The 26,644-nt window shown below is 43.4% G+C and overlaps 12 protein-coding genes across 12 annotated transcripts; 7 read left to right on the top strand and 5 right to left on the bottom strand.

Moving 5' to 3' along the window:
- Positions 1 to 260: 260 nt before the first annotated feature.
- Positions 261 to 1,726, top strand: V1516DRAFT_679982 (putative TEM1-GTP-binding protein of the ras superfamily). Its single transcript, XM_066923015.1, has 6 exons — positions 261 to 647; positions 719 to 825; positions 900 to 1,108; positions 1,165 to 1,248; positions 1,302 to 1,376; positions 1,435 to 1,726. Exons 1-6 carry the CDS (start codon positions 601 to 603, stop codon positions 1,531 to 1,533), a joined length of 621 nt encoding a protein of 206 aa, XP_066775698.1. The 5' UTR covers positions 261 to 600; the 3' UTR covers positions 1,534 to 1,726.
- Positions 1,727 to 1,957: 231 nt separating this feature from the next.
- V1516DRAFT_655110 (P-loop containing nucleoside triphosphate hydrolase protein) lies at positions 1,958 to 5,570 on the top strand. Its single transcript, XM_066920321.1, has 3 exons — positions 1,958 to 2,296; positions 2,826 to 3,082; positions 3,138 to 5,570. Exons 1-3 carry the CDS (start codon positions 2,179 to 2,181, stop codon positions 5,217 to 5,219), a joined length of 2,457 nt encoding a protein of 818 aa, XP_066775699.1. The 5' UTR covers positions 1,958 to 2,178; the 3' UTR covers positions 5,220 to 5,570.
- Positions 5,571 to 7,552, top strand: V1516DRAFT_679990 (TLC domain-containing protein). The gene has a single exon (XM_066923016.1). It carries the CDS (start codon positions 5,981 to 5,983, stop codon positions 7,355 to 7,357), a length of 1,377 nt encoding a protein of 458 aa, XP_066775700.1. The 5' UTR covers positions 5,571 to 5,980; the 3' UTR covers positions 7,358 to 7,552.
- Positions 7,553 to 7,780: 228 nt separating this feature from the next.
- V1516DRAFT_692809 (uncharacterized protein) lies at positions 7,781 to 10,174 on the top strand. The gene is made up of 2 exons (XM_066923882.1): positions 7,781 to 8,289; positions 8,343 to 10,174. Exons 1-2 carry the CDS (start codon positions 8,077 to 8,079, stop codon positions 9,969 to 9,971), a joined length of 1,842 nt encoding a protein of 613 aa, XP_066775701.1. The 5' UTR covers positions 7,781 to 8,076; the 3' UTR covers positions 9,972 to 10,174.
- Positions 10,153 to 10,924, bottom strand: V1516DRAFT_655120 (ChaC-like protein). Its single transcript, XM_066920322.1, has one exon. The coding sequence runs from the start codon at positions 10,898 to 10,900 to the stop codon at positions 10,175 to 10,177; it is 726 nt and encodes a 241-aa protein (XP_066775702.1). The 5' UTR covers positions 10,901 to 10,924; the 3' UTR covers positions 10,153 to 10,174.
- Positions 10,925 to 11,696: 772 nt separating this feature from the next.
- V1516DRAFT_666008 (Cation/H+ exchanger) lies at positions 11,697 to 13,288 on the bottom strand (the record flags this gene model as incomplete). The annotated part of the gene is made up of 3 exons (XM_066920712.1): positions 11,697 to 12,640; positions 12,686 to 13,114; positions 13,165 to 13,288. The coding sequence occupies 3 exons, from the start codon at positions 13,286 to 13,288 to the stop codon at positions 11,697 to 11,699; spliced, it is 1,497 nt and encodes a 498-aa protein (XP_066775703.1).
- Positions 13,289 to 13,429: 141 nt separating this feature from the next.
- V1516DRAFT_519269 (Sodium/hydrogen exchanger family-domain-containing protein) lies at positions 13,430 to 17,046 on the bottom strand. The gene is made up of 2 exons (XM_066919153.1): positions 16,618 to 17,046; positions 13,430 to 16,559 (listed from the first exon to the last, which is right to left on the bottom strand). The coding sequence occupies exons 1-2, from the start codon at positions 16,739 to 16,741 to the stop codon at positions 13,636 to 13,638; spliced, it is 3,048 nt and encodes a 1,015-aa protein (XP_066775704.1). The 5' UTR covers positions 16,742 to 17,046; the 3' UTR covers positions 13,430 to 13,635.
- Positions 17,047 to 17,297: 251 nt separating this feature from the next.
- On the bottom strand, positions 17,298 to 18,677 carry V1516DRAFT_666010 (peptidase family M48-domain-containing protein; the record flags this gene model as incomplete). The annotated part of the gene is made up of 2 exons (XM_066920713.1): positions 17,298 to 18,599; positions 18,657 to 18,677. The coding sequence occupies 2 exons, from the start codon at positions 18,675 to 18,677 to the stop codon at positions 17,298 to 17,300; spliced, it is 1,323 nt and encodes a 440-aa protein (XP_066775705.1).
- A 412-nt stretch (positions 18,678 to 19,089) lies between these two features.
- V1516DRAFT_679997 (U3 small nucleolar RNA-associated protein 8) lies at positions 19,090 to 21,485 on the top strand. The gene is made up of 3 exons (XM_066923017.1): positions 19,090 to 19,896; positions 19,954 to 20,406; positions 20,453 to 21,485. The coding sequence occupies exons 1-3, from the start codon at positions 19,195 to 19,197 to the stop codon at positions 21,425 to 21,427; spliced, it is 2,130 nt and encodes a 709-aa protein (XP_066775706.1). The 5' UTR covers positions 19,090 to 19,194; the 3' UTR covers positions 21,428 to 21,485.
- A 32-nt stretch (positions 21,486 to 21,517) lies between these two features.
- V1516DRAFT_628352 (transcription factor e(y)2-domain-containing protein) lies at positions 21,518 to 21,917 on the bottom strand (the record flags this gene model as incomplete). The annotated part of the gene is made up of 3 exons (XM_066919837.1): positions 21,518 to 21,663; positions 21,720 to 21,790; positions 21,853 to 21,917. The coding sequence occupies 3 exons, from the start codon at positions 21,915 to 21,917 to the stop codon at positions 21,518 to 21,520; spliced, it is 282 nt and encodes a 93-aa protein (XP_066775707.1).
- Positions 21,918 to 21,938: 21 nt separating this feature from the next.
- On the top strand, positions 21,939 to 24,442 carry V1516DRAFT_680002 (WD40-repeat-containing domain protein). The gene has a single exon (XM_066923018.1). The coding sequence runs from the start codon at positions 22,357 to 22,359 to the stop codon at positions 24,256 to 24,258; it is 1,902 nt and encodes a 633-aa protein (XP_066775708.1). The 5' UTR covers positions 21,939 to 22,356; the 3' UTR covers positions 24,259 to 24,442.
- V1516DRAFT_641770 (ATP-dependent RNA helicase) lies at positions 24,428 to 26,566 on the top strand. The gene is made up of 2 exons (XM_066920108.1): positions 24,428 to 26,239; positions 26,297 to 26,566. The coding sequence occupies exon 1, from the start codon at positions 24,480 to 24,482 to the stop codon at positions 26,217 to 26,219; it is 1,740 nt and encodes a 579-aa protein (XP_066775709.1). The 5' UTR covers positions 24,428 to 24,479; the 3' UTR covers positions 26,220 to 26,239; positions 26,297 to 26,566.
- Positions 26,567 to 26,644: the final 78 nt, after the last annotated feature.

A 26,644-nucleotide genomic window follows, 5' to 3' on the forward strand; every position in this document is an offset into this window, starting at 1 on the left:
GACCAATCCGATTTTTGCTTCGGTTCGTGTCTGTCTTTGTCCTCTAAAAATTCGTATGGAGTCGCGTAAAAGTCGTTACTTCAGTTCACCATTCTTCTCTGGCTGATTCCTGACCCCTTCCAAATTCTACCGCCTGTCTGTGCTCAAACAAAGCTCCCCTTCTACCACGGAGCGGATCCACGTGATCTTGAAACGGCGTTGTAAACAAACACGCGCCGTGTGTTCGCGAATCGTGCTTCAAAGTGATTTAAAATTTGGGGGTATTTTATTGTATTTTATTACATTGACACAGGACGACAGAAATAGAACAAAGCTAGTCAAGTTAGCTCGTTGAAACGTGTAATTTAGATATTACTACTATTCGAGCAATTCCGACGAAACACGATACCCTGCATCGACGTGAATGCTTCCGTTGCGCGTCAGAACAGAGGTGACTGACTAGATTCTTCACAGTAGCCTACCAGTCGTGTTAGGAACCTGAGATTTGGTCCTTTCGACTTCAGATATTGAATTTTTTGGATATAATTTTTTGGGTTGAGACGGAGGTCAACAACAGCTTGCTCGTTTAGCTTTTGTTCAATTATATATTCCGATACGAAAATGTCACATAGCAGTTCAGAAAGCGCTTCTACAACACAAAAGCCGTCGTACGTGTTTTCTTGTTTTTGCGATATCCTTTTTATTTTTTATTTGCCCACCGTTTCTTACATTTCTCTAGAATCATTATCAAAGTTGGCATGATTGGAGATGCACAGATCGGCAAAACGTCGCTAATGGTCAAATATGTCGAAGGCAGCTTCGACGAAGACTACATTCAGACTTTGGGTTAGTATTGATTGCTCGTCTTTATTAGTCTTAATTGATTGTCTCGTAATTGCATAATGTACTGACAAATTAAGGTGTTAACTTTATGGAAAAAACAATCTCGATTCGCGACACAGAAATCACATTTTCGATTTGGGATCTGGGTGGGCAAAAGGAATTCGTTAATATGCTTCCTTTAGTGTCCAATGATGCGGTTGCCATTTTATTTATGTTTGATTTAACACGGAAAAAGACTCTAAACTCCATTAAGGAGTGGTATCGCCAAGCCAGAGGTTTCAACCGGGTGAGTAGACAGTGATGTCTTCTACTAAAGTCTGAATGCTCATAATATTCAATTAGACTGCTATTCCATTTCTCATTGGAACGAAGTTCGACAGATTCGAGTATATGTCTCCAGAAGAACAGGAAGAGATCACTCGACAGGTAGGTCTATATTGGACTGACCACTCGGGATCCGCACTGTTAACACTATCTAGGCACGGCGGTTCGCTAAGGTGATGCGAGCAAGCCTGATTTTCTGCTCTACGCGAGATTCCATCAACATTCAGAAGGTGCGATTCCTGTTCTCCTTGTTGCCAATTGCTCTTTATTGAACTGACATTGCCGCAGATATTTAAGATCGTGCTATCAAAAGCGTTCGATCTCAAATGCACGATTCCTGAAGTCACAGCTGTGGGGCAACCATTACTGATCTACCAGGACATATGAGTTTGCAACGTTACAAGTGTATTAGTGTCATTGTATTATCGTCCGCTCCATCTACTTTTGATTTATGTTCGTTTGGTTGTTATTCCTATTTCACTCTTTACTTTTTTGTTTGGTTGGCATTTATTTTATTCTTTCTTTAAATTCATTCTTTCATATTCTTTTATTATAATGGGCACCGTCATCATTTCCCTCCTTCTCATTCTCCAGCCATCCTCATTATCATGGTGCTCCTTTAGTCTCACTTCTCGCACCTTCTCCCTTACCTGCACACTCCTGCTCTTTTCCCACTATATACTTAGTTCTTGCTCCCATACTGCTCGGCATCTTACATAATATACACGTGACCCACATGTCTGTCAGCACTCACCTCAGACGGACCTTCCTTCTGTGGGCTTCTGTTCTTTGGGACAGTCGGCGGTGGGCTTTGCCCATAGTTAAGAGCACGTCTTAGCTGGAGCCCGTTGTTAAGACACCCTCAGTCTATCTCTCACTTATATATATTCGTCGCACCTCCTGCTGCCCTGTCGATTACTACGTTTAGTCTACTCTAGTTTCCCGGAGAAATCGAATCTAAAGGATCAGTCTCGAATAGCTTCGCAAGCTCTTGATTTGATCGGAATTCTCATACGGAATAAATAGCTCACTATGTCTGAACCTGCCGACAAGAAGCATCACCCTAATCTCACCGATGCCTCTGGCGCGGAGCCTTCTAAGGAAGATGCCACGGCTACAGCCATCCTTCGCAAGAAGAAGAAAGATAACGGTACGTTTCAGGTTTGATTTCTTCTGCGGTCTGTTTCGGTTTGTAAGATTATGATTGTGTGATGATGGTCGGAGACGATCGAACTGCGGGGTGTGGACATGATGCTCAAGGGGATCGCGAGCGAGTTATGGGGTTAACCGTGATGTGTCCGTTTGTGCTCGGTCTGGTTTGATTTAGCGCCATCAATCGTTATTTCAACGTTGCTTGTGTCTGTTATTGCGATGGTATCGAGCTCTACTATTTGGATCTCTTTTTGTCGCTTTGCCGATTGCGTCGTCTCCAGTCGTTCTAACCATGATCTGAACGAGCTCACCTGGCCCGGTCTCGGGTCACTCGCTCAGCAACGGTGGCGCGCCGCGTTCCACTCTCCCGACCGTGGATAGTGCTTGCATTGCTGGTGTTGGGTCTATTGCTATTATTACAGCGATGACAACAATATTATTATGATTATTATTGCCATTATCTGACTGTTATCATTCTCGCAGATCCCTAAGTGTCTCTTAGTTCATTATTTACTGACTCTTTCTAGCGCTGATCGTCGATGATGCTGTCAACGATGACAACTCGGTTATTACACTTTCCCCGAATACCATGGATCTTCTCCAGTTTTTCCGTGGAGACGTGGTCATTGTCAAAGGCAAGAAGAGAAAAGATACCGCTTTAATTGTTCTTCAAGATGAAGAAGTCGAGGATGGTGTTGCGCGTATTAATCGTGTCGTTCGTCAAAACTTACGCGTCAGACTTGGCGATATTGTTTCCGTTCATGCATTCTCGGGAATCAAATATGTACGTTGGTTCTCTCTCGTTGTGTTCTGTTTAGATTATTAACTAGTACATTTAGGCAAAGAGAATTTCATGCTTGCCAATCGCCGACACCGTTGAAGGCCTTACTGGATCTCTCTTTGATGTCTATCTAAAGCCTTACTTTCTTGAAGCCTACCGGCCAGTTCGGAAAGGAGATCTATTTACTGTTCGCGGTGGTATGCGTCAAGTGGAGTTTAAGATTGTTGACATGGAGCCTGCTGATTACGGTATCGTTGCTCAGGAAACTGTTATTCATTGCGAAGGTGAACCTATCAATCGGGAAGACGAAGAGAACAACTTGAACGAGGTAGGATATGATGATATCGGCGGTTGCCGTAAGCAGATGGCTCAGATTCGTGAATTGGTCGAGCTTCCTCTCCGATATCCACAGTTATTCAAGAGTATTGGTATCAAACCCCCGCGTGGCATTCTTATGTATGGTCCTCCTGGTACCGGTAAGACTTTGATGGCGCGTGCAGTTGCCAATGAAACTGGTGCCTTCTTTTTCCTGATCAATGGTCCGGAGATCATGTCAAAGATGGCTGGTGAATCTGAGAGCAATTTGCGAAAGGCTTTCGAAGAAGCAGAGAAGAACGCTCCTGCAATTATCTTCATTGATGAAATAGATTCTATCGCTCCTAAGCGTGAGAAAACGAACGGTGAGGTCGAGCGAAGAGTTGTTTCCCAGCTTCTGACTCTCATGGATGGTATGAAGGCGCGTGCCAACATTGTTGTTATTGCTGCTACGAATCGACCAAATGCTATTGATCCAGCCCTTCGACGATTTGGTCGTTTCGATCGTGAGGTCGATATTGGTATCCCTGATCCTACTGGACGACTTGAAATTTTGCGTATCCACACGAAGAACATGAAGTTGGCCGATGATGTTGATCTCGAGACTATTGCTGCAGAGACTCATGGTTATGTTGGATCTGATTTAGCATCGCTTTGTTCTGAAGCTGCTATGCAGCAGATTCGTGAAAAGATGGATCTTATCGATCTTGAGGAGGAGACTATTGATGCCGAGGTTTTGGACAGCTTGGGAGTCACTATGGATAACTTCCGTTTTGCTCTTGGTTCTTCGAATCCGTCTGCCCTTCGCGAGACTGTTGTCCAGTCTGTTAACGTTACTTGGGAAGATATTGGGGGTCTCGAAAAGGTCAAGCAAGAGCTCAAGGAGACTGTGGAATATCCTGTTCTTCATCCAGAATCATATGCGAAATTTGGTTTGTCCCCATCTCGAGGAGTCTTATTCTATGGACCTCCTGGTACAGGTAAAACCATGCTTGCTAAGGCCGTTGCAACAGAGGTTTCTGCCAATTTCATTTCCGTTAAAGGACCTGAGCTTCTCTCTATGTGGTTTGGAGAATCTGAATCTAATATTCGTGACATTTTCGATAAGGCGCGTGCAGCAGCGCCTTGTGTAGTGTTTTTGGATGAGTTGGATTCGATCGCTAAGTCTCGTGGAGGATCTATGGGAGATGCAGGTGGAGCGTCTGATCGAGTTGTAAACCAACTTCTTACTGAGATGGATGGTATGGGAGCCAAGAAGAATGTATTTGTTATTGGTGCGACTAATCGACCTGATCAGATTGATCCTGCGCTTTTGCGTCCGGGTCGTCTGGATCAGTTGATTTATGTGCCATTACCCGATGAAGAGTCGCGAATGTCTATTTTGAAGGCGCAGCTTCGTAACACTCCTCTCGAGCCTGGTTTGAACTTGCGGGAGATTGCTCAAATTACTCACGGATTCTCTGGTGCCGATATGTCATACATTGTGCAGCGGGCCGCCAAGTTTGCTATCAAAGACAGCATTGAGGCTGCTGAGGCTGCTGAGAAGGAGGCTGGCGAAGAGGATGTTGCCATGGAAGATCCGGTTCCATATGTGAACAAGTCTCATTTCGAGGAGGCGATGTTAACTGCACGACGGAGTGTTAGTGATGCTGAGCTCCGACGGTACGAGGCGTATGCGAATCAATTACAGACCTCTCGTGGAGCATTCGGCAGCTTTCGGTTCAGCGGTGCTGAAGCAGCTGAAGCCGGTGCTACTGGTGCAGCCAGCGCAGAAGGCGGAGCTGCGTTTGCAGCAGATGAGGGTGACGACGATTTGTACAATTAAAGACTGAATTGTTTTTATGATCATCATTATTATTATTAAATGGGGAATGTGAGGGACGTAAATATTGACGAGTTCCGGCAGAAGAACCAGAAATATAGTAGTTTTATTATATTTTATTTGTTGACGTCGTTTGCTTTATTTTATAGGATGTAGGAGTTTTTCAATAAAGAAGATCTACATTACTATGCTATCACTGTCAGCTTATTATTTAATACAAATAATTAAGATTACGTAAGCCCAATGCAGAATCGGCGATTGTTTAGACTTGTTTAGGGTTGTAGTGGAGAAGGTGAAGGGTAAACAATGGCCGGATGAGGAGAATCTAGATTTTACTGGAGGAGAATGCTTAGTTACAATATTTATAGTAAAGTATAAGATAGTATAGTATTGTTTATACTGTAGTATACTAAAATATAAATTTATATAATAAAAAATTGCAGAAAGTGGAAGAATTGTGATTTGTTCTTGAAGGTCAACTACAGTGGCTTTTGTCGAGGACTCTTATTGTTGATTTAAGCTGACTCCGACCCTGACATTGGCAGGTCAACATTTCGCTATTTGAGAAGTGTTGCTTTGAATTCACTGAGATTTTTCATATTTTTGTAATTATCGAGCTCTGTTTAGACCGATAAAATTACGGATATTTAACATTTTAGCAGTCGATATTTGATTGGAGAATAGAGGCAGCTGACCAGAGTGAGCAAGTGGATATCGGAACAGATTTAACAGACGTCAACGCGAATTAACATTCGAAAACAGCAATGAGCTCAACTAATTTGGTTGGATCGGAGTCTCCAAGCAAGGCGAGTGGAACATTACGTCCGCAGGCGCAACGACGTCGGACGTCATCAGTTGGAGAAATCGCACTGGGCGACACGTCAAGTCCAAGTTTGTCGACCATGACTCCAACCGAAAATCAATTGCGCGCTAGTAGAAACAGACAGCGAGCATTGTCTGGTAGTATTGGGCATGGTAGTTCGGATTTGAGTGATGGCGGCCATCAAAGCTCTTCGTTGCAGACTTTGTCAGAGTCGAAGTCAAACGTACAGCGAAGTGGCAAGCAAAACGGTCAGGCAGCGGAGAGTTCAACAGCTAGTTTATGGTGGACTCGCTATCGAGAATTGGCATATCAAAAAACGTGGCTTAATCCTTTTGTTTTTACGGTTTTTATTTCTCTTGTATACTTGGTATCGCCCAAAGGCAGTCTAGTGTACTCTGTTCTGAAACCGTTTCTCACGCTCTCATATCCTGCATTCGACGCGTCCAGCGGGAAGGTCATGTACGGAAAAGGATTGAAAGATTTTTGTTTCGTGGCGTTCTATACGGTTGTGTTTACTTTCATCCGAGAATTCTGTATGCAGCAGATTTTGGAGCCTTTGGCTCGATATAGCGGTCTTCGCAAGAAGGGCAAGATTGATCGGTTTATGGAACAGACCTATGCAATTATTTATTATGGTGTTATGGCCCCTTGGGGTCTGTGGATTATGTATCATATGCCGTTATGGTACTTTGAGACAAAACCGATGTTTGAGAACTATCCTCACAAGTCTCATGAACTGCAGTTCAAAGCATATTATCTTTTGCAGGCTTCTTTTTGGGTACAGCAGTCGGTCGTTCTAATGCTGCAACTGGAGAAACCACGAAAGGATTTTAAGGAACTGGTGTTTCATCATGTCGTCACGATCGCACTTATTTTCTGTTCTTACAAATTCCACTTCACATGGATGGGTCTGCCTGTATATATCACCATGGATCTTAGTGATCTTATGCTCTCGATTTCAAAGACGATGAATTATCTCAATCATTGGTTGACTGGCCCATTCTTCTTGGTGTTTATGGGCGTGTGGATATATCTGCGACATTACTTGAACTTGCGCATTCTCTATGCTGTAGCTACCGAGTTTGCAACTGTCGGACCGTTCGATTTGGACTTTTCCACTCAACAATACAAATGTTGGATTTCCCAGTACATTACATTCACACTAATTTTTGCATTGCAAGCAGTCAACGTTTATTGGCTTGTGCTGATCATCCGAGTTGCTTATCGGTTTGTATTTCTGGATGTACAGGAAGATGTCCGTAGCGAAGACGAAGATGAAGATGCTGAAGTTGAAGGGGAAGATAAGAAAACGATCTGATCTTCCCTCTCTCAAATGCCGGCGCTATCATATTAAACGAGTGGAGGATACCAGCTGCGTCGGAACGATTAGGGACGATCAGAAGCCTGTAAAATGGCAATTCATTGTAAATTAGAGAAAATGTATACTTTATTGTAAGTTTTCAACTATATAATTCGTGATAGTTTGATGAAGAAAAGTATGTTTAGATCCGAGTGCCTTTAGTGCGTACTTACGTAATTACGTCCGCTATTTCCTGAACAATGCCTACTCACCCGAATTTTATAACCCACGCCGCTCCAAGTTTCGGGTCTGCTTAAATGTAGTAGCCGCGCACAATAAATTGCCGCAGAAAACTGGCCCGATGAGCATCGGCCATGTGATGCTAAGTATAGCATATCCATCCGACGGCCACACCGATTCTTCCCATTTTCACGAGGATATCGTCAGAGGTCTTCGCTTGCTCTCACAATTTCTTCCGTTTCAGCAGAAAGACTAGCTCATCATCCTAAATTTATTTCTCGGACTTAATTTTTGCAGGTCAATCATCTCTTGCAAGCAATAATAAACGAGGCTGTACTTCCGATTCGTGCGTACTGCTGATATTCTCCTGTTTCCGCGGTTCTGCCACACCAAAATCAGCCGGCCTTTTCTCCTTGCTCTGTCTCACGGCATCCATTTTGCACTGATATTTCAGTGACTAGGAGCTAGTTATATCTTATCTATATCTCTCATCAGTTATGGGTCGCAGAAAAATTCTTATCCGTCCGCTAAAAGACGACCGCAATCGCTCTGTCACATTTCTTAAGCGCAAGGCTGGGCTGTTCAAAAAGGCTCATGAGCTCTCTGTGCTCTGTTCCGTCGACATCGCTGTTATTATCTTCGGCGCAAACAAAAAGCTCTACGAATATTCTTCTTGCGATACTCGTCAGCTAATTGAACGCTATAATTATGTCAGTTTTCTCTTCTTTTTATTTCATTTTTTTTCCTTGTTAACATCTTTCAGTCTACCCCGCACGAATCCAAGGGCCCGCGAGATTTCCAGCGGGATTTGGGCGAACTGACCGATGACGACGGCGAAGTAGACCACGATAACGACAACGATTCTGTTGATAATCTTCCATACAACCAAGCATCGTCACGGCAAAACTCCTTAGCCGTGGGCTCGAATCTTGGTTTGCCGCCGGATCTCTCCAGGTCTCGATTATCACAATCGGTGACTCCGGATCCGCAGCTCGGTAGCTCTCATTCACGACGGTCTTCCGCTCCACAAAATCATATTCGTTCGCTGTCTCAAACTTCAGTTGAGCCTCAGCACCATGCATACGGAGACCAATCACAAACGCATTCGCAATCTCAACCACAACCACAAGAAGTAAATCAAAAGGATCAGCAGCAATTATTACTCTCTCGAACACATGGGAGATCGCAGAGCCAATCATCGGTTGCAAATTCAGCTAATGGCAGTATGATGATGTCGCAGGTGCCTCATAATGTACAAGTCTATTCATCCCAGAATCAATTTTTTTATTTCCCTCCGCGCGAGGACCAATCTCAGCAACACCAGCTATCTCAACAAGAACAACAACACCAGCAAGAACAACAACCAACACAGCATCAAAGCCAGCAATATGTCTCATACTCGTATGGTTCAGATACACCTACTTACGATACTTCATTTCAATTCCAGGTCCCTCCGTCAGCGATTGTCAAACGCGATTCCAACGACCAAATGAATAGCTCTCCTGCACTAGCATCCCGTCAGCCGAGTTCGACCGCACTTGCTACCTCTGCCAGCGTCGACAGTTCTGTAAGTGGGCCTCCATCAGTGGCTAGCATAGGCACCCCGAATATGGGTGTGATGCGGCCAAAACTGAAGCTACGTATCCCGGACGAGTCTCAGGGTGCGGGAAAAAAGCAGATGCACCAGAAGCACACCAAAGATACAAACACAAATCACGAAGTCGCTGGAGGTCCTGGAAGTGCTACGTCAACAGCGATATCCTCGTCAGCTTCTGGGCGAGACCAAAATTCAGCACCCCCTATGAGTGCCATCAACAAGGAGATGTCGTCTCCGATTCTATTATTACCACCGCCATCCCCCTCGACGTATCATAATGGTGGAGGTCTTGGAGGGCCCGGAAACCCGTTTGCTCGGCCATCTCTCGCTCCAGCAGTAGCTACGAGCGGTGTTGGCGGTGGCAGTGGACAATCGGCGGTAATGCCATTATCGACTATACCAGTGACGAGTGGAACTGGCCCGATGCTTATTTCTGCCAGGGAACAAACGCCTGTTTCTGCTTTACCCGGGCGATATATGTCTGAGTTTCTTCCGAGTCCATCCATGTTTTACCAGTCGAATGACTGGAACATGCAATTCAAGAGTGCTGGAGGGCTGCTAAGTCAAGATTTGCTGCCATCACCACTACAATTCCAGACCCCAGTAGTCGTGTCAGCGGCAAATAGCTTTCGGGGCCCAGCAACTAACACAACAAGTGGAGGAGTGGGAGTTGCTAGTGCCAGCGCTAGCGGCAGTTCCGGTGAAAATGGCAATGCCCGAGACGAAACAGCAATAAATGACCGAAAGCGAAGCTGGAATGATGAGGAGGAGAACGAAAAACGGGCGAGGACTTAGGAAGTTTGAGTGTAAAGATAATTTTGGACGATTAGTGAAACTGCTCGTATGTGAAATTAATTGGAAGCTGTTTTTGGTTTTGGAAGTTATTTTGCATGGGGAGGACAGGACGAGAAAGTAGGCGGGGCGTTATGATCTGTTTTGATTTATCAATATTAGAAATTTGAGAAGAATAGTCTGAATAGAAAAAATTAATAAATTAATTAATTAATTAGATTACTTTCTGCCACTTTGACTCTATTGACAAGGTCCATTATGTGGTAGTCGAGATACTGTGAGTTCGACTCTATTTGATCTGACGGCAGCGATTCATGTAGCTGTTTCAGCGCCATAGCAAGATTATACAGGTAGTCTTTATTATAGCCCGAAGGACCTTTCGAGATAGCAATCAATGCAGCCAATTTATTCAGGTCGGGTTCCGGACTGAACGCAAAATTGTCAGGAGTTCCGATATACACGATAGCTGGCACAACGCCGTCACCACCGGCCGCAGGATGAAATGGTACTAAATGAACCGAATACCCATTCTGCTCACGCAAGTCGAGAATTCCAGAAACCTGTTTCACTTTTTCAGGAATGATCTTATACGCAACACCCCACGTCTTCCCTGTCTGCAGTAACTCAAACTCCGCGTGTGGGTCTTGCAGCATCAGGCCGCCAGCCTGCCAAACCTGTCGTTCGACCAGGGTAACGACACGGCCAGGATGATCCGGTGTACCCCGATGATCGTGTGACTGTTGCCAAAACCGGCGCACATAACCTTCCACGAATCCGCCTACGGAAAACTCGACAAATGGCGGCGGCTTGAAGATCAGTGATCCGTATCCAAATATGTAGAATTCATTATGCGGAACGCTGTTCACGGGATCGGAAAGCGCTCGCGGAAGAAAGGGCACGCGCAGTTGTAGATTTTCCGTATCTGTTTTCATGATACCTAAAGTATATTGTCTAATATTTTTGCATTATTTTAAAAATTTACGATGTAAATAATGGGCATTTATATCGGTGTTTAGATCAGCTGGGAGTTTTAACTTCTAATCTGGTTTTTCAGAATCTAACAAAAAATTCGACCATCTGTTTTTATCTGAATCAATTTCTGCCTAAGCATTTTCGAGTATATATTTATTGGGCATCTTTTCTACTCGAAATTCACTGGGATTTTTGAATATAATAAATATATATCACCCATATGACTCTGAAACAAGAGAAATTTGGTGGCCGCTATGACAAAGGGAACTTGGCAATTAAGCAAAACTAGTTGCTCGCTGTAACTACCACAACATAAGTCGAAAGCTCAAACAACTTGACAGACGAGTATTAACTTTATCTGAGATTTAGGCATATAAATAGATGTAGATTTGAATGACGGGAATATCTACCAAGTCAGAATCGACATTGTCGAGGTTAATGCCAAGTCGCAACGAATCATATTTTAAGCTCATTTCAACATATCAAGTAATATCCAACCACTCATCTGAAGCAGAAATTAGAGCATATGCATATTGTAGTAACATCTCTAAAAATTCTATTACATCTAACATCCTGAACCCTATATAATTCCAATTTATCCATACTACACGTTAACCCAGATATAGCCTTGCATAACCGACAGTCCAATGGACCCCAATATCTAACGAGTGCCAAACTGAATGAACTTCTTTTAAATGATTCACATGTGCCACATTCGCTTACTTCACCATGTCGGAGAAATTTACGTCGGTCGATCTAGACCGCGATCGAAACTCTCCGCGCCGACTTCCGATCTGAGAATTGCTCTCCAACGCTTTTCCCAGGACCCAGTTCAATCATTTCAATTTCATCTCCTTCCCCGTTTTCGGCACTTTTCTGGGCGCTCGCCGTAGATGGACTCAAGCTTGTCAAGGATCTCGAGACGCCTAGATTACTGACCTGTCTATATAATTTATATATCGCAATAGACGATCCATGGACAATGATGGATGTCAGAATCATAAAGGACACCACGGGCCAGATCACAGTGACAACCATGTAATTCTCTTCGTTCGACTCTAGCAACTCTTCCGAAGGAATGGGGTCTCCATGCGCCAGCTCGGCGCGCACCAGTATCGTCATAAAAACAGCACTAACACCTATCGGCCCGAAATGACCACAAAATAAAGCTTCACGCCATGTATGAATATCCCGTACGAAAGGCTTCAAAGCACATATAATGGGAATCCGACGTACAGCTAGGAGAATGAGAGCAAGCAGTACAAGCTTCCATGCGCTCAGACCAATATCGACAGCATTGAACATATCCCACGGTACTATTGACCCAAAGTAAACAAAGTAACTAATGTTCAGTAAATAATCCACAACCGCAGATACATTTGCTTCCTCTGCTCTTTCCAGATAGAGCCCATCCCATGAAAAAGCAGATCCAGCCGCAAACGAAACCAGTAGATCGTCGACGCCAAGAATCGATCCGGTCCCAGACCCAAAAAGTGCAACAACAATATAAAATACTAACAGCGATTCTCGGTCCATTAAGTCATATGTTTGCGCCAGATTGAATAGCTTGCGCCCCAGATATCCAATCGTTATACCTAGAAATACACCGAATACACACTGATACAATATCGCCAGGCAGAATAAGTTCTTGACAATCTCACGTGGATGACCCTCATATCGAATCAGATAAATAGCCAAATCTAGCAATTAAAAAAAATCCATCTTCATACAAGAACTGTACTCACATGTAAATGGAACAGCTAGGCCATCGTTGCAAGCTGACTCAGCAGACAACAGATCTCGGATCCGGGCCGGGATCTTACTTGCAAACTTAGACTTTCCAATAATCGCTGCTGCCAGTACCGGATCCGTAGCAGTGATGCAAGCCGAAATAACCAGCGACTCAACCCATCTAAGGCCAGGGACGAGCTTCCAAATAAACACCGACGACACTATCCAACCAAACGTCATAGCCCAAAACAAGAGCAAACTCAGACCGAGACCATGATAATACATAAATTTAGCAGGTAACTCAGCAGCCACAGAAAATATTTGGATAACTAGCACCACACGAGTAATTTCCAGCGTTATGTAATCCGTATTTCCCCAGCTCATCGGATTAACCAAATCCGCGGCATGCGGGCCAAAAATAAGTCCAACTAAGGTTGCTGCACCTGTTTCTGATCAATTTCCATTCAGACATAATACGAAATGATATATTTACTAGCTTCCCCGATGTACAGCTTCTCCTTCACAAACAACGAGACCAAGGAGAACACGATCGTAAACCCGCCAAGTACTGCATAGGCTAAATGTGGACGACTAATCCATAACTGTTCCCAAGCCATATACAACTAAACAAAATCACACTGAATATTTGCCCGTGGCACCGATTATTGATAAATAATTATAAATATTAAATTTATTTGCACCATTTGACAGCAATTTGCATATAGCGAGATTTGAAAATTTAGCAAGAATGGATATTGCAGATAACTGTGGAATGTCCCAATCTCTCATGTCTTGGCGATTTTGACACTTAAGAAATATTGTCCTTGATTCTTTCGTTCGGTATCGGGCTTATATCTCTAAATAATGCTCACAAAAATGCTTATAATAATAATATCCTAATCTACCAAATAAAAACACCTTATTAACAGCTCCAATACAATCCGTGAAATCCCTAATATCATCTCTATCGCCTTCGCACTACACTTCCCCACGTAATCCCACGCGACGGACCATTATCCGAAGTTTCCCTATCTCTATCGTCGCGAGCCTCTCGGCCTGTCTCGAGACTAACTCGACTAGGTGGATTATTTGTTCCAGCAGGTGTAGTGGATGTAGATGATTCTGAAGATGTCGTGTGTCCCGATGAAGTGGCAAGCGTACCCAGATTAGGTGCAGCCAGGCCAAGCGCTGCAAATCGACGACGACGGTCAAAGTCAGTTTCTCCGGCAAATGAAATGCGAGCGGGAACATCTGCTGAGGACTGAGGAGAAAGCTTGGCTCCATCTCTTTGATTCTCAAGTTCATATTCAGAGTCATAGTCGTAATCGTCGTCGTCTTCATCCTCTTGATTGTCCTCGTCATTACCGTCCTCGAATTCCTCTTCATCATCTTCATCGCCCTCATATTGAACCTCTCGATCTTCATCATCACTATCGCTGCCAGCTCTCGCGTCTGTACCTTGTAAGGCAGCAAGTCGTCGTTTCCGCTCAGCAGGTGTTTCATCATCATCATCATCGTCCTCATAATCGCGACTATGGGACAACGCTGCCAATCGGCGTGATCGTTCTGCAGGAGTTTCCTCATCGTCATCAGCATGATACCGCCTTGAAATAGCAGGTTGATCGTCCACATCCGTCCGTCTCTGTAAAAAGTTACGTGGAAGTTCCGCTGTATCAATCTTTGCCGAATCTTCTTCATCGGCAGGACGACTGCCAGTCCCCCTTTTGGTACCAGCGGGACCCGAACCTGTAACCGTAGACGACCCGGACGCAGAGCTATCTTTATCTTGCTTTTCCAAATCAAGCGAATGCAAAGGCAACACGTTCTTGCCAATCCCATCAGCACCAGGTAGAGCCGGAGTTCCTTGTTGCTGAGCACCTCGATGAATTCCCACCCACGACAGCGCTCGATCCAAACCCGCACCAGGCCTACCAGGTGCATGGCTAGCAGAGCTAGAATGGCGATTGATGTGATATCTTCGGATGACTTCTCCCTCTTCGTTCTCAACAATAACTTCGTCATCGAGCTGGTAAGCAATTGCCCGCTCTCGGTGACTAGGAGGCTGGAAATGCGAAGAGTCACTCTCGGCCCGGTTTCGTCGACGGCGAACATGATCATTGGGATGTGCAGGCTCAATCCAGGGCGAAGCTCTTCCAGACGACGAGTCAACAGTAGTCAAAACCTCGCCTTCTTCATCTTCCACAATGATATTATTACCTTCCACAAACACATTGTGTCTACTTGGATTGATCCGTTCCTCTATATCTTCTTCATCTGGGCTGGTGACAACTTCAAGTGGAAGTGTGGCACCGGCATTAAAATCTGCTCCGGACAGCTGCAGATCTTCTCCCAGTTTTTCACTAAGCGTATCAGCAATTTTATCTCTCTCTGTATCTCGGTCCTCCATATCCGGTCTAGTTAGGCCCTCTTTCCGACCAATAACTCTTCTGGGCTTCTTTCCACGTCTGGGACGTTCCATGCGGCCGACAGCAGCAGCTGGAGGACGTTGCTCGCCATCTGAATCTGCCAATCCGGCCGCCCGCCGATGAAACAGACGGCTCATAGCGTCATTCTGCGTGGTTTCCACTTTTCGGAATGAAACACTTTGATTCGATTCCACTCGTGGCAATCGCTGCAGCCAAGAAGGTCCACTGGCATTGCCAGTTGTGTAAGACATTGTAATTGCCATTGTGTTGATTCTCTTTCCAAGCGTGAACACAGCAATCGATGAACCGTGCACAATGATCGATGAAACAATCAGAAATGATACAATCGGCCAAATTACGGCAACGATAACATAATTCTTTTCACCAGGATGGGGTAGCTCTGCCAATGGAGTCGGCTCTCCATGCTCCAATTCCGCACGTGCCAGAATAGCCATAAATACTGCACCGACTCCAATAGGTCCAAAATGACCGCAAAACAGAGCTTCTCGCCATGTTCGAATGTCAGGTATAAGCGGTTTCAGTGCAAGTACGATCGGAATACGACGAAACAAAATCAGCAGAATCGCCATAATTACTAGCTTCCACGGCGTTAAGCCAAGCTCCGGGGAATTATATAAATTCCATGGAACAATAGCTCCAAAGTAAACAAAATAAGCCAAATTGAGAAGAAGATCGATAACGTTAGATACATGCGATTCCTCAGTCTTGCGGGTAAACCAGCCGTCCCAAGAAAAGGCAGCGCCAGCAGCGAACGCGACAAGAAGATCGTCTGTACCGAGAATCGAACCGATGCCAGTACAGAATAATGCGAGAACAAAATAAAATACCAAAAACGATTCTCGGTCGATTAGGTTATGATTTTCCGCAAACTTGATTAGATGACGACCGCAGTAGCCAATTAACGCGCCAAGAATACAGCCAAAGATGCATTCATACAAGATGGTGATCAAAATCCAGTGCTCAATAATCTTTCCTGCTTTACCCTCGTATTCAATAAGATAAATCGAAAGATACGTGAAAGGAACGGCCATTCCATCGTTGCAGCCAGACTCGGCGGAGAGGATGTTACGTAAATGACCAGGAACTCGCTTGGAAAACTTTCCCTTACCGACGACCGCAGAAGCTAGAACAGGATCTGTAGCTGTGACACAAGCAGCTACAACGAGAGCTTCAACCCATCTAATTGAGGGGACAAGTTTCCAAATGAAGGCAGAGGCAAGGAGCCAACCAAAGGCCATGACAGGCACTAGCAGATAGAAGATAGAGACCCAATGGCGAAGCATGTATTTTTTAGGTAATTCGACGGCGACTGCAAAAATCTGAACAATCAACACTATTCGAGTAATTTCCAGCGTAATGTTATCTACATTACCCCATGTAGAAGGGTCAAATAGACCCGCAGCATGAGGACCGAAGATTACTCCGACAATCGTCGCAACAGCTATTCCATGTCAGCTCGTCTAACCAGAGGGTCATCAAGACCTACTGCAAAAACTTACTTGCTTCACCGATATAGAGCTTCTCCTTAACGAATAGTGATATCAGCGAGAAAATCGTCGTGAAACCGCCAATAATCGCGTAAGCTAAGTGGGGACGATTAATCCATAATTGATCCCAGGCCATGATTCCGCAGTCGACAGAAGTAGTGGGAGAGATAGCAAACGCGCACGTTTCTCCGTCGCAACAAAAAGATAATTGACTGGCTGAAGTCTACTCTCAAAATTATATCAGCGCATGCGTCTGCTGTTAATAGTGGTTTCTTTTCTGGAGGGGGGCGTTAGATTGCAAAATTTGAGCAGAGGATATAGAACTGAGACCGAGGCTTGGGCATATTGGCCATCCTTGGGACTGGTTCTTGGCAATTCTTATGGGGACGAGCGTACGGCAATGTAGGTGAGGAGATACTTGCTCGGAGAGCCATAATAACAGAGTCACAGCAAAGAGGATACAAATAAACATCAGGCGTATTGATGACGACAATTCGGAGAATATTAAAATGTTATAAGAATATGGGTAATAAGAGTTCAGGATTGTATTTGTCGTGACTTTCTTAACATTATTTTACTTCCCAAGTAATGCAAGACTTTGCATTGGAAATTGTGGTTGTCTAGCGCGCTCGTACAATCAAGAGGACCTATCAAAGCCGATAGTACAATATTTCATACACAACGATAACATATCATTCACTTTTTTTCTCCGCCTTCCATCCAATAGCTCGTAAACGCTCTGGTAAAATAGGATGCGAGTAATGGTAGCTACTATACAGCCAATCAGCATCCATCGTACTAAGATTCTGGATATGTAATTTGATCAGTGAGTTTGCTAGGTCATCGCGATATTTCAGGTTAACTGCGAAGGCATCTGCTTCATACTCGTATTTTCTGCTCAGAACGCTCATTCCAAACTGCAGTACACTGTTTAAAGGCGAAAGAATCTCATTAAACAGTAAGAAGCCAATCAAAATTGAAGGAGTCTTGAACCCAAAGGAAGTATACAGAGATTTGTTTCCAAGGAAAATGGAAAAAGTCAGGAATAGTGCAAACAGATGAAGCTGTCCAACAGCCATGATTCGAGTTGTATGCGACAGCGACCAATGGCCCAATTCATGTGCCAGAACAGCAACAGTTTCTTGTGGTGTGAACTCAGATAAGAGCGTATCGTAGATGACAATGCGCTTCTTCCAAGGCAATCCATAAAAATAAGCATTCGAATGAGCACTTCTCTTTGATCCATCGATTTGATAAACTTCTTGCAATGGAAAGGACAGCTCTGCAGACAACTTTTCGACAGCTTGTTTGACTTCGCCGTCTGCCATCGGAGTGACTTCGTTAAACAAAGGCTCAATCAAAATAGGATACACTGTCACCATAAACAATTGGAACACAAATGCAAAAAGCCAGAGGTAGTAAAAGAAGTTTTTCCCGAAGTAATTGACAATCTTCAGGAAAGTCGCAATAACAGGACTTCCAATCAAGGCGATCAGTATCTGGCTTTTAATCAAATCAGTGAAAAACAGTTTCGGAGTCTGTTTGTTAAACCCAAACTTCTGTTCCAGAACAAAGGTCGAATAAAGCGAAACCGGAAGCGAGATAATTGTAGACACAAAGTTATAGCCTAGAAAGAACAAAACCGATTGCGAGATAGGACCTGCGAAGCCGGCAGGAACAGCAGTCGCCATAGCCTTACCGGCTAAATCCCAAAACAATGGCAAAATATCAAACGCAATCATAGCGGTGTCCGTTAGAAAGCTGTAAATACTACTGATCAGGCCGAATCGAGCCTTAGCTCGTCCATAAGTCTGCGTCTTGTTGAAGGTTTCATCATCAACAATACCCTCGAGAGTGGTCGGAGGCTTTGTACGCTGCAAGACTCTATATTGTCGATAGCCGAGATAAGACTCAAAAACAAAGTGTGCTGCAGAAAAACCTAGCACTAGCGCTTTCCAGTTGAAACCAGGTTTATCCAGGGCTTGCGCCAAATTCTGATCAGTCAATATACTTACGTCCTTACACAGCATAAATATCGAATCAAAACTTACAGGAAGGAACCCAAAAACCATTTCTATAGACTAATTATCAATTTGAAACCTCAGTAAGCCCATTCGAATGCGTATAAAAAAATCAGATAAACTAATCAGTTGGATCACTCAGAACTCAGGGGGCTAACATTTGATTTTGGAATTGTTGTTGTATAGTGTCCCTATCGGTATTCGCCAGCTCTTGATTTTGTTCTCCGTTCATGAATATTGGTGTTTTTCTTGCTAGGTAACACAACTCAAATCAATATACAAATTTATAAATTTACTCAATTTTATTCTATCTAACCTTTACCATCACTTTCAATTTATTATATTTTACAAAGTGAGTTATTATGTAACATTATCATCGAGATTAGATAATCACATGTGACGTTACGAGCTGAAAGTGGGAATGCCAAAATTTTCCCAAAGTCCCAGCGAGGACCATCATCAGACTTAGATCAAACTTGATTGTTGGAGTAATTTTGACTGCCGTAGTTCGAAAGGCCGGCTAGATTGACTCAAACTATTGGAGACAATTCAGAAGAATCAGAAAATAATGACATCCATTTCACAGCCCTTTGCTGTCCATAGAACACCTGGAGGAAGTAAGGGCAGTCCAGTTTATGTGTCGGTCTCTCAGTCTGCATCAGTAGATATTGCGATTTCTGGTGCCGGAATCTCACGGTACAATCTTCGGCCAACACCGAGATTATCTACTTCGGTTGCTATTTCACCTTTATCGGAGATTATGTGTCCCGCAATTGTGATGAACAATGGAGTTGTTGTCATGGTCGTTCGAGAAAAGAAGAAAACTCTATATTTGCGCCAACTAGATTCGAACGGCCAACGAGCAGAAATTGTGTTATCAGGTATGGCAAAGAATATCCATATGCTGTCGGACAGCGAGATTGCTGTTGTATACGAGAATGGGAAAGTTGCCGTATTTTGTATAATTGAAACTCGAGCCAAGCCAGATGCGGAGATTAATGATCAAGAAGTTCTTGAGGAGCAAGACAAGATCGAGGAAGAGCCAAAAATAACTTATTCCTTCCAGCAGTTATGGGAGGTTTCTTCTTTGGAATCAACTGTCGTGTACTGTAATTTCTCTACTGGGAAATTCAACGAAGATAACGCGTTGTTTCTTGTTGCTGCATGCCGATCAGAATCAGACAGTCTTGATCTGCGAAAGTTCACTTTGACTACTTCCACATGTATTGAAACCGATCATTGGGATATCACTTTAAAACAAGATAGCAAAGTATGGATTTCTCAATCTTTTATTGAGTGTTAAACTAAATAACTAACTAACTATTAGGAATTATTTCAATACCATGAATCCGGAGTTTTGTTTCATCTCTCAAATTCAAATCAGTTGGATATCATCACGCTTTCCTCTCTTGCCCTGACTACGATTGATCTTACCAAACTCCTGTCAAAATCTGAGTTAAAGCATGATTCAGGCATACTATCACTAGTTCCTACTAGCAGGACGACAATTCTTATTTCGACTCGATCTTCATTGTTCATAATCAATTGGAAGTACGAGATGATTTCAAGTACTTATTCTTTAGCATCTGCGGATAACATTACTGATCTTCGTCTGATTTGTAAAATTGGAAAACGCTCGGTTGCTGGCATTAGTAAAAATAACTCTGTTTTCATCGTACCTTACACAATCGGTTCTGGCAAATTGCTGGACTGTGTAACTACAAAGATGGTATCACTCAGAGAGACTCAAGAGATTCCGGCACTTTCTGACGTTTCATTTGTGAGTACTGGGATGTGATTAATACTGACTCAGGCTAACAATGCAGAACAATGGACGTCCAGCAGAGTACTATTCGCAACTCAAAGAAGTTACTGCCAAATCTTCAGAGGAATTGGCTGAAGTCCTTTCTCGATTGGACAGATTCCATAAGGATGGTGATGTTTCATCATACGATCGAAGTTTATACCATTATCTTACGCATTATAAGTCGTTTCGCAGCTCGGGCCCCAAATTCGAGAAAATCAGGTTGCCTCGAATCTCGAAAGCTTCATTATATGACCCTACAACAAGCCGGCCGATAGACGCGAAAATTCTTCGACATATCTCTGCTGTATTATTCACGAAGCGAGAATCTAATGGCCACGAAAGGCTTGAATTATCATCCTTTCAGCCATTGACATGTCTTGCGTTTGCTCTGTCACATCCCTTTTTCCCTACGACCGAATTGCCTGGATATCTAACTCTGCTACTTGATATTAACCAACATTCAGTCGATCTTATATTGATTAGTTTGCGGTATACACCAACAATCAGCCTAGCTGATCTCACTGCTTTGCTTTGGAAAGTATTGGAGATGCAAGACGGCCTAAATAACTTTTCATCTAAAGATATGCTTTTTCGCTGTACGATTGCAAGAATGATTCGTGATTTTTCGTATTCGACGATCGTGTCTACGCTGTCGAACCAATTCACGACAACTGAGCTTGAATTTGCAATTTTTCAAATGACTAAATACATAGAGTCAAGCTCTGAGTCCGATAATTCGGATCTATGGGACCTAATTCCAATCCTTCTCGATGCGACCGGGATTATTGGTTTTCAGGACCAGACTTTAAAACACCTAACTTCATTGCTATCCACTGAATTGGAAAACGTTCAAGGAATCGTGGAGGCTTTAAAGGTGGTTGAATCCTCACTCGATAAAGCCAAGCAAGCCGAACTGTTACGTCAAAAGCAACAGACTATTCGGAAGCGCGGGAACTGGAGCCAGAAATCAACAATTTTCATGCTTTCAGCTTGATGTTAAAAATTTCTTCTTTACTTTAAACTTCAATATTTTAATCTATTTACAAACCGTACGCCGTATTAATAACATGAGCAAATCTAGTAATCAGTTGTCCACCATATCGTCGAGAAATTTCTTGATCTGCGTCAAAAGTTCGATCTTAATATCGTCCGGTACAATATCAAGCGCTTTCTGTTCTAGATCGTTGACTAGATCCTCGAAATTAGGTGTATCTTGAGTTTTCAAGTTTTCTATGAATGTTAATCCAAAAAAGTGGCTTCGATTGCTCTGTACCAGCTATTCATACCTGATGCCAGTTCTTGCATTTGATCATACCAGCCTGATGCTGCTAGTTTCTGTCGTAACAATGCAGACAGTCTATCTTATTAACAATATTCTTTTCTCTGTCTGTTTGTGTGTATGTGTAGTCAGTGCCATACCTATCGTATTCCCCGGATTCAACTAGCCGATGATGAACATTCACAGTAACCTGCGATTCGTCCATAATTTCTGCTTCTGAGTAGCACAAAACTAACACGAGTAGTATAGTTTTATTTAATATGATCAGTTTAGCTCACAGAATTAATAGAAACTATAGTGCAACTGAATCGGAGAAATATTGATGAAGTGTCATGAATCCCTCAGTAAACTAATTATCTGACGAACTGTTCCCCCAGCGCCGCCGGGACCTACCCAGTATCAAGATTCTGTATTGTCAAATTTGTACTTATATTGATCAATAATTCTAATTTTCTGTTTCGATAATCACTTGACAAGCCGGTTAACATTTCTACAATACTTTTTTTGAAAAGAGGAATCGGAGTAAATATTTAAATATTAAATATACAACTGCAGCGAATGTTATATTTCTGGTATTTGGCTTCGACAATAGTCGATATTCATCAAATTGACTGTTACGGAATCAATATACTCAGATTACCTAAATGACCGACGCAAAATTACCAATTAGGTCAATACCTCCGAAGTCGATTTCATCGGCCTCGGTCTGGCAGTCAAAAACATTTACAACTTCAATGTCCATGCATCTCGACAGACCTGTTGGCGCCATGTCCATATCACCATCTCATCGAGACGTTGCATTGGGCTCTCGTAATGGTCTTTATATCATTGACTTGGATGATCCATATCGGCCTCCTCGGTTTCTAAGACATACCACTCTATGGGAAGTCGCTGATGTCCAATGGTCACCTCATGCATCGAAATTTAGCTGGCTGATTTCAACATCGAATCAGAAAGCTATGGTATGGAACCTGGCACTGCCCTCAGATAATGCAATTGAAAGAGTTCTACATGCCCATACGCGTGCTATTACTGATATCAATTTCCATGCGCTAGATCCCGAACGTCTAGCAACTTGTGCCGTCGATGCGTTCGTTCACTGCTGGGATATGAGGTCACCAAGTAAGCCTGTCCAAAGCTTCTGCGACTGGAAAGCCAGTGCTACGCAAGTGAAATGGAATAGAAGAAATTCTCACGTCATTGCTTCCAGTCATGATCGGTACGTTCATATTTGGGACGATCGGATGGGCGCTATTCCGCTCCGGACAATCAATGCACATTCGACCAAAGTATACGGCATCGATTTCAATCGAGTTCACGAAACACAATTCATTTCCTGTTCTCTGGACAAAACTATAAAATACTGGGATTACAGTAACGACAAAGACGAACCATTACGGGTTGTGCACACCAGTTTTCCTGTTTGGCGAGCGCGACATACGCCTTTCGGCGACGGCTGTCTCGTCATGCCTCAACGAGGCGGCAAAAACGGATTATATCTTATGTCCAATAATGAGAGCTCCAGACAGGGAGAACCTGAAACGTTGCAACCGGTCGAAGAATTTATTGGTCATAAAGAGCCAGTGAAGGAATTTTTGTGGCGGTCTCGCGGCGGAGAAGACGGCCTCGACAATCGCGAGTTCCAATTAGTTACTTGGTCGAAGGACCATGATTTGCGATTATGGAAATTAGATGATCGGGCTCTAGAAGCCGTTGGTCGTGTAAAAAATCAGCCTTTGAAGTTTCGATTAACTCGGCTTGGAACGCCCTATGAGACTTTCAATCGTGAGACCGAGACCGAGGAAATTAATCAGGCTACAAGCGCCTTTTCAGCACTTTCCCTGCGACAAAGATCTATATCTGCTGACACCGTTCCTCGTACGCCAACACTAACCGAATCGAATGCACTTCGCCAGCGACACAAGTCCCGACAGACGCAGCGGTTCATGACTCGCGGCGGTCGAAAACATGATCGCATATCTCATTTGAACTGGCTCTCTGGCGTTAAAGTTGGGCGGTCTGCATTTCATCAGCATAACGTTGAACCCACAGTATTCACAGATCAGGAACCGGTCCCGGAGAATTTCGGTGAAGAAGTTAGTATGGTTGGCAATAAGTTTCCCAAAATCGACTTTGAGCAGATCGATGTTGCAAATGGGAAACTTGTGGTAGGTTTAAATGGACCCTGGGCTGAAAATAATGAAGATAAATCGTTAATCTTTCTCCGATTAATCGCTAAGTTTCCAGCCAGCTATCCGCATGGAATAAACGCCGACGATACACAAGAGAACAGCCCGGAGCTCATCATTGAGCAAAGTAAGGAATTGACCGTTGCTAAAATCAAGGAAATATCTAAAAATGTACAAGACATTGCAAACCAGCTCACAAAACATGGGAGATTCTGTTTGGAGCCGTGCTTAAGATATTTAATGGGTGAACGTGTCAATATTGAAGACCTGTTATCTTCCCCTGTTCTGACTACTCTGCCTGGTTTAGAAGTCGATTTGGAATCTTATTCCTCCAGTGACGATGATTTCGCCATTTAATTAGTTTGAATGATTAATTTTAATGAATTGTAAGACTACTTTTTGCCATATTGTGAACAGAGCTTTCTTTGTAGGTAATTTCTTACGTAACACTCGGCTGGGAGAAAATCTTGAACTCCCAATAAAAAAATTGGTTGTTTTTGGCAGTTCTATCTATTCGACATATATGCAAGGAATAAAGCACTTTTAACATACTAAGAGGCAATAAAAAAGTAGTAAAGATGACAGAAGCAGTGACAGATATTAAAAAAAAAAAAAAGCATGAGAAGGCAAAGAAAGCTAGTAGAGTGGACGGAAAGAGTGCTGGTCCTAACAATGAAAAGTTTCTAAAGCGATCTAGATCTGAAGTGGAGGATGAGGACAAATCAGTCGAAGAACTGGAAAAACAGGTTGAATCTGAATTTCGGCAACTTGAGCAAGATTTAGAAACTCTTGAGAATGACAATGGAATTATAGGCGAAGGTAAAGAGAAAGTCGAAGATGAGACCGAAGTAAACGGAAATCAAATTGATGAAGACAGCATTGGAACTGGTTTGAAATTTTCAGACCTCTCATTATCAGAACCTACTCTCCGTGCATTAACCCAAGATATGAAATTTACAACGATGACTGAAGTGCAGTCGCGTACGATTCCACCTTTGCTGGCTGGCCGTGACGTTCTTGGAGCTGCGAAGACTGGGTCCGGCAAAACTCTAGCATTTCTTATCCCGGCCATAGAGACGCTTCGATCGCTACACTTCAAGCCCAGAAATGGAACCGGAGTTATTGTTGTTTCTCCAACACGAGAACTTGCACTTCAGATTTTTGGTGTAGCCAGAGAATTATTGGCTCATCATTCGCAAACTCTAGGAATTGTCATGGGCGGCGCCAACCGACGTGCTGAAGCGGACAAATTGGCGAAGGGAGTAAACATGCTGATTGCAACTCCGGGAAGACTGCTCGATCATTTACAAAACACAGAAGGATTTATATTTCGAAATCTTAAAGCACTTGTTATAGATGAAGCAGATCGAATCTTGGAAATTGGTTTCGAAGACGAAATGAAGCAGATCATAAAGATTTTACCCAAAGATGATCGTCAGAGCATGCTATTCTCAGCCACTCAAACTACAAAGGTTGAAGATCTGGCTCGAATTTCATTACGGCCTGGTCCATTGTTCATCAATGTCGAGGAAGGGAAAGAAGCATCTACAGTTGATGGTCTGGAACAAGGTTATGTAGTCTGTGAATCGGATCAGCGATTTCTACTGCTATTTTCATTTCTCAAGCGGAACGCAAAGAAAAAGAAAATCATTGTATTTTTATCCAGCTGCAATTGCGTCAAATATTTCGGCGAGCTGCTGAATTATATTGACCTTCCAGTTCTAGACCTACACGGCAAACAAAAACAGCAGAAACGTACCAATACTTTTTTCGAGTTTTGCAATGCTAAACAAGGAATTCTCGTCTGCACTGACGTGGCTGCCCGTGGCCTAGACATCCCTGCGGTCGACTGGATCATTCAATATGATCCGCCAGATGATCCCCGCGATTATATCCATCGAGTCGGCCGTACTGCGAGAGGACATGCCGGTAAAGGAAAAAGTCTTATGTTTCTGTTACCGTCCGAACTCGGATTTCTACGATATCTGAAGGCCGCCCGTGTGCCTCTAAACGAATATGAGTTTCCTACAAACAAAATTGCTAATGTGCAAGGACAATTAGAAAAACTCGTTGCGGGGAACCACTGGCTACAAGAAAGTGCTAAGGATGGCTACAAAGCATATGTGCAAGCGTATGCTAGCCATCACTTGAAAACCGTCTATCAGGTTGATAAACTTGATCTAGCCAAGGTTGGCAGAGCATTTGGTTTCAAAGTTCCTCCAAGAGTAAACATCCAGATCGGAACAGGCATGAAGGGTCGTGAACGGAACAAAGATAAAAAGGTATTTGACCGAAGGAAGCGAGTCAAATCTGCCTAAGCCTGTTTCCATATAATTAGGTAATCTATTTGTCCGTTTCCGGAAATAAAAGTTTACATAATCCAACATGATTGTAGGGTTTAAAGAGCTACCAGAGTTCTAGCAGTCACGCAGATCATGACAGATGTCCACAGAACCCTTGGAGCTGTCACTTCCGGATCCTGGTCGATTGCTGGTTGGGTGGTCTAGTTGGGAGTCGATCGAGAAGGGAGAGGATTCTCCCAACGAACCACTAAGAACTTGCAGATTGGGCGATACAAGCAAGCGAGATGGAGATACGAAGCATAGATTGAGCATGTAAAAGAAATAATTTTGAATTTAAGAATCTATAAATGTCATACTGGAACTTTTTGGACAGCATAACGCAGTGAAGTTTAGTACAGCGATAGATGTTCTCGGGCTCGTTGGGACAACATCAACTCCCA

This window comes from Lipomyces oligophaga (genome assembly GCF_038497815.1).
Source record: "Lipomyces oligophaga strain CBS 7107 unplaced genomic scaffold V1516scaffold_7, whole genome shotgun sequence".
Taxonomy (NCBI): Eukaryota; Fungi; Ascomycota; class Lipomycetes; order Lipomycetales; family Lipomycetaceae; genus Lipomyces; species [Lipomyces] oligophaga.

Coding starts and splice junctions, on each gene's coding strand:
- V1516DRAFT_679982 (XM_066923015.1), top strand. CDS start 601: ATGTCACATAGCAGTTCAGAAAGCGCTTCTACAACACAAAAGCCGTC. Junction 648..718: donor TCTACAACACAAAAGCCGTC/GTACGTGTTTTC, acceptor ACATTTCTCTAG/AATCATTATCAAAGTTGGCA. Junction 826..899: donor AGACTACATTCAGACTTTGG/GTTAGTATTGAT, acceptor TGACAAATTAAG/GTGTTAACTTTATGGAAAAA.
- V1516DRAFT_655110 (XM_066920321.1), top strand. CDS start 2,179: ATGTCTGAACCTGCCGACAAGAAGCATCACCCTAATCTCACCGATGCC. Junction 2,297..2,825: donor CAAGAAGAAGAAAGATAACG/GTACGTTTCAGG, acceptor GACTCTTTCTAG/CGCTGATCGTCGATGATGCT. Junction 3,083..3,137: donor CATTCTCGGGAATCAAATAT/GTACGTTGGTTC, acceptor TAGTACATTTAG/GCAAAGAGAATTTCATGCTT.
- V1516DRAFT_679990 (XM_066923016.1), top strand. CDS start 5,981: ATGAGCTCAACTAATTTGGTTGGATCGGAGTCTCCAAGCAAGGCGAGT.
- V1516DRAFT_692809 (XM_066923882.1), top strand. CDS start 8,077: ATGGGTCGCAGAAAAATTCTTATCCGTCCGCTAAAAGACGACCGCAAT. Junction 8,290..8,342: donor TAATTGAACGCTATAATTAT/GTCAGTTTTCTC, acceptor AACATCTTTCAG/TCTACCCCGCACGAATCCAA.
- V1516DRAFT_655120 (XM_066920322.1), bottom strand. CDS start 10,900: ATGAAAACAGATACGGAAAATCTACAACTGCGCGTGCCCTTTCTTCCG.
- V1516DRAFT_519269 (XM_066919153.1), bottom strand. CDS start 16,741: ATGGCCTGGGATCAATTATGGATTAATCGTCCCCACTTAGCTTACGCG. Junction 16,560..16,617: donor GCTCTATATCGGTGAAGCAA/GTAAGTTTTTGC, acceptor GACATGGAATAG/CTGTTGCGACGATTGTCGGA.
- V1516DRAFT_679997 (XM_066923017.1), top strand. CDS start 19,195: ATGACATCCATTTCACAGCCCTTTGCTGTCCATAGAACACCTGGAGGA. Junction 19,897..19,953: donor CTTTAAAACAAGATAGCAAA/GTATGGATTTCT, acceptor ACTAACTATTAG/GAATTATTTCAATACCATGA. Junction 20,407..20,452: donor CACTTTCTGACGTTTCATTT/GTGAGTACTGGG, acceptor CTAACAATGCAG/AACAATGGACGTCCAGCAGA.
- V1516DRAFT_680002 (XM_066923018.1), top strand. CDS start 22,357: ATGACCGACGCAAAATTACCAATTAGGTCAATACCTCCGAAGTCGATT.
- V1516DRAFT_641770 (XM_066920108.1), top strand. CDS start 24,480: ATGACAGAAGCAGTGACAGATATTAAAAAAAAAAAAAAGCATGAGAAG.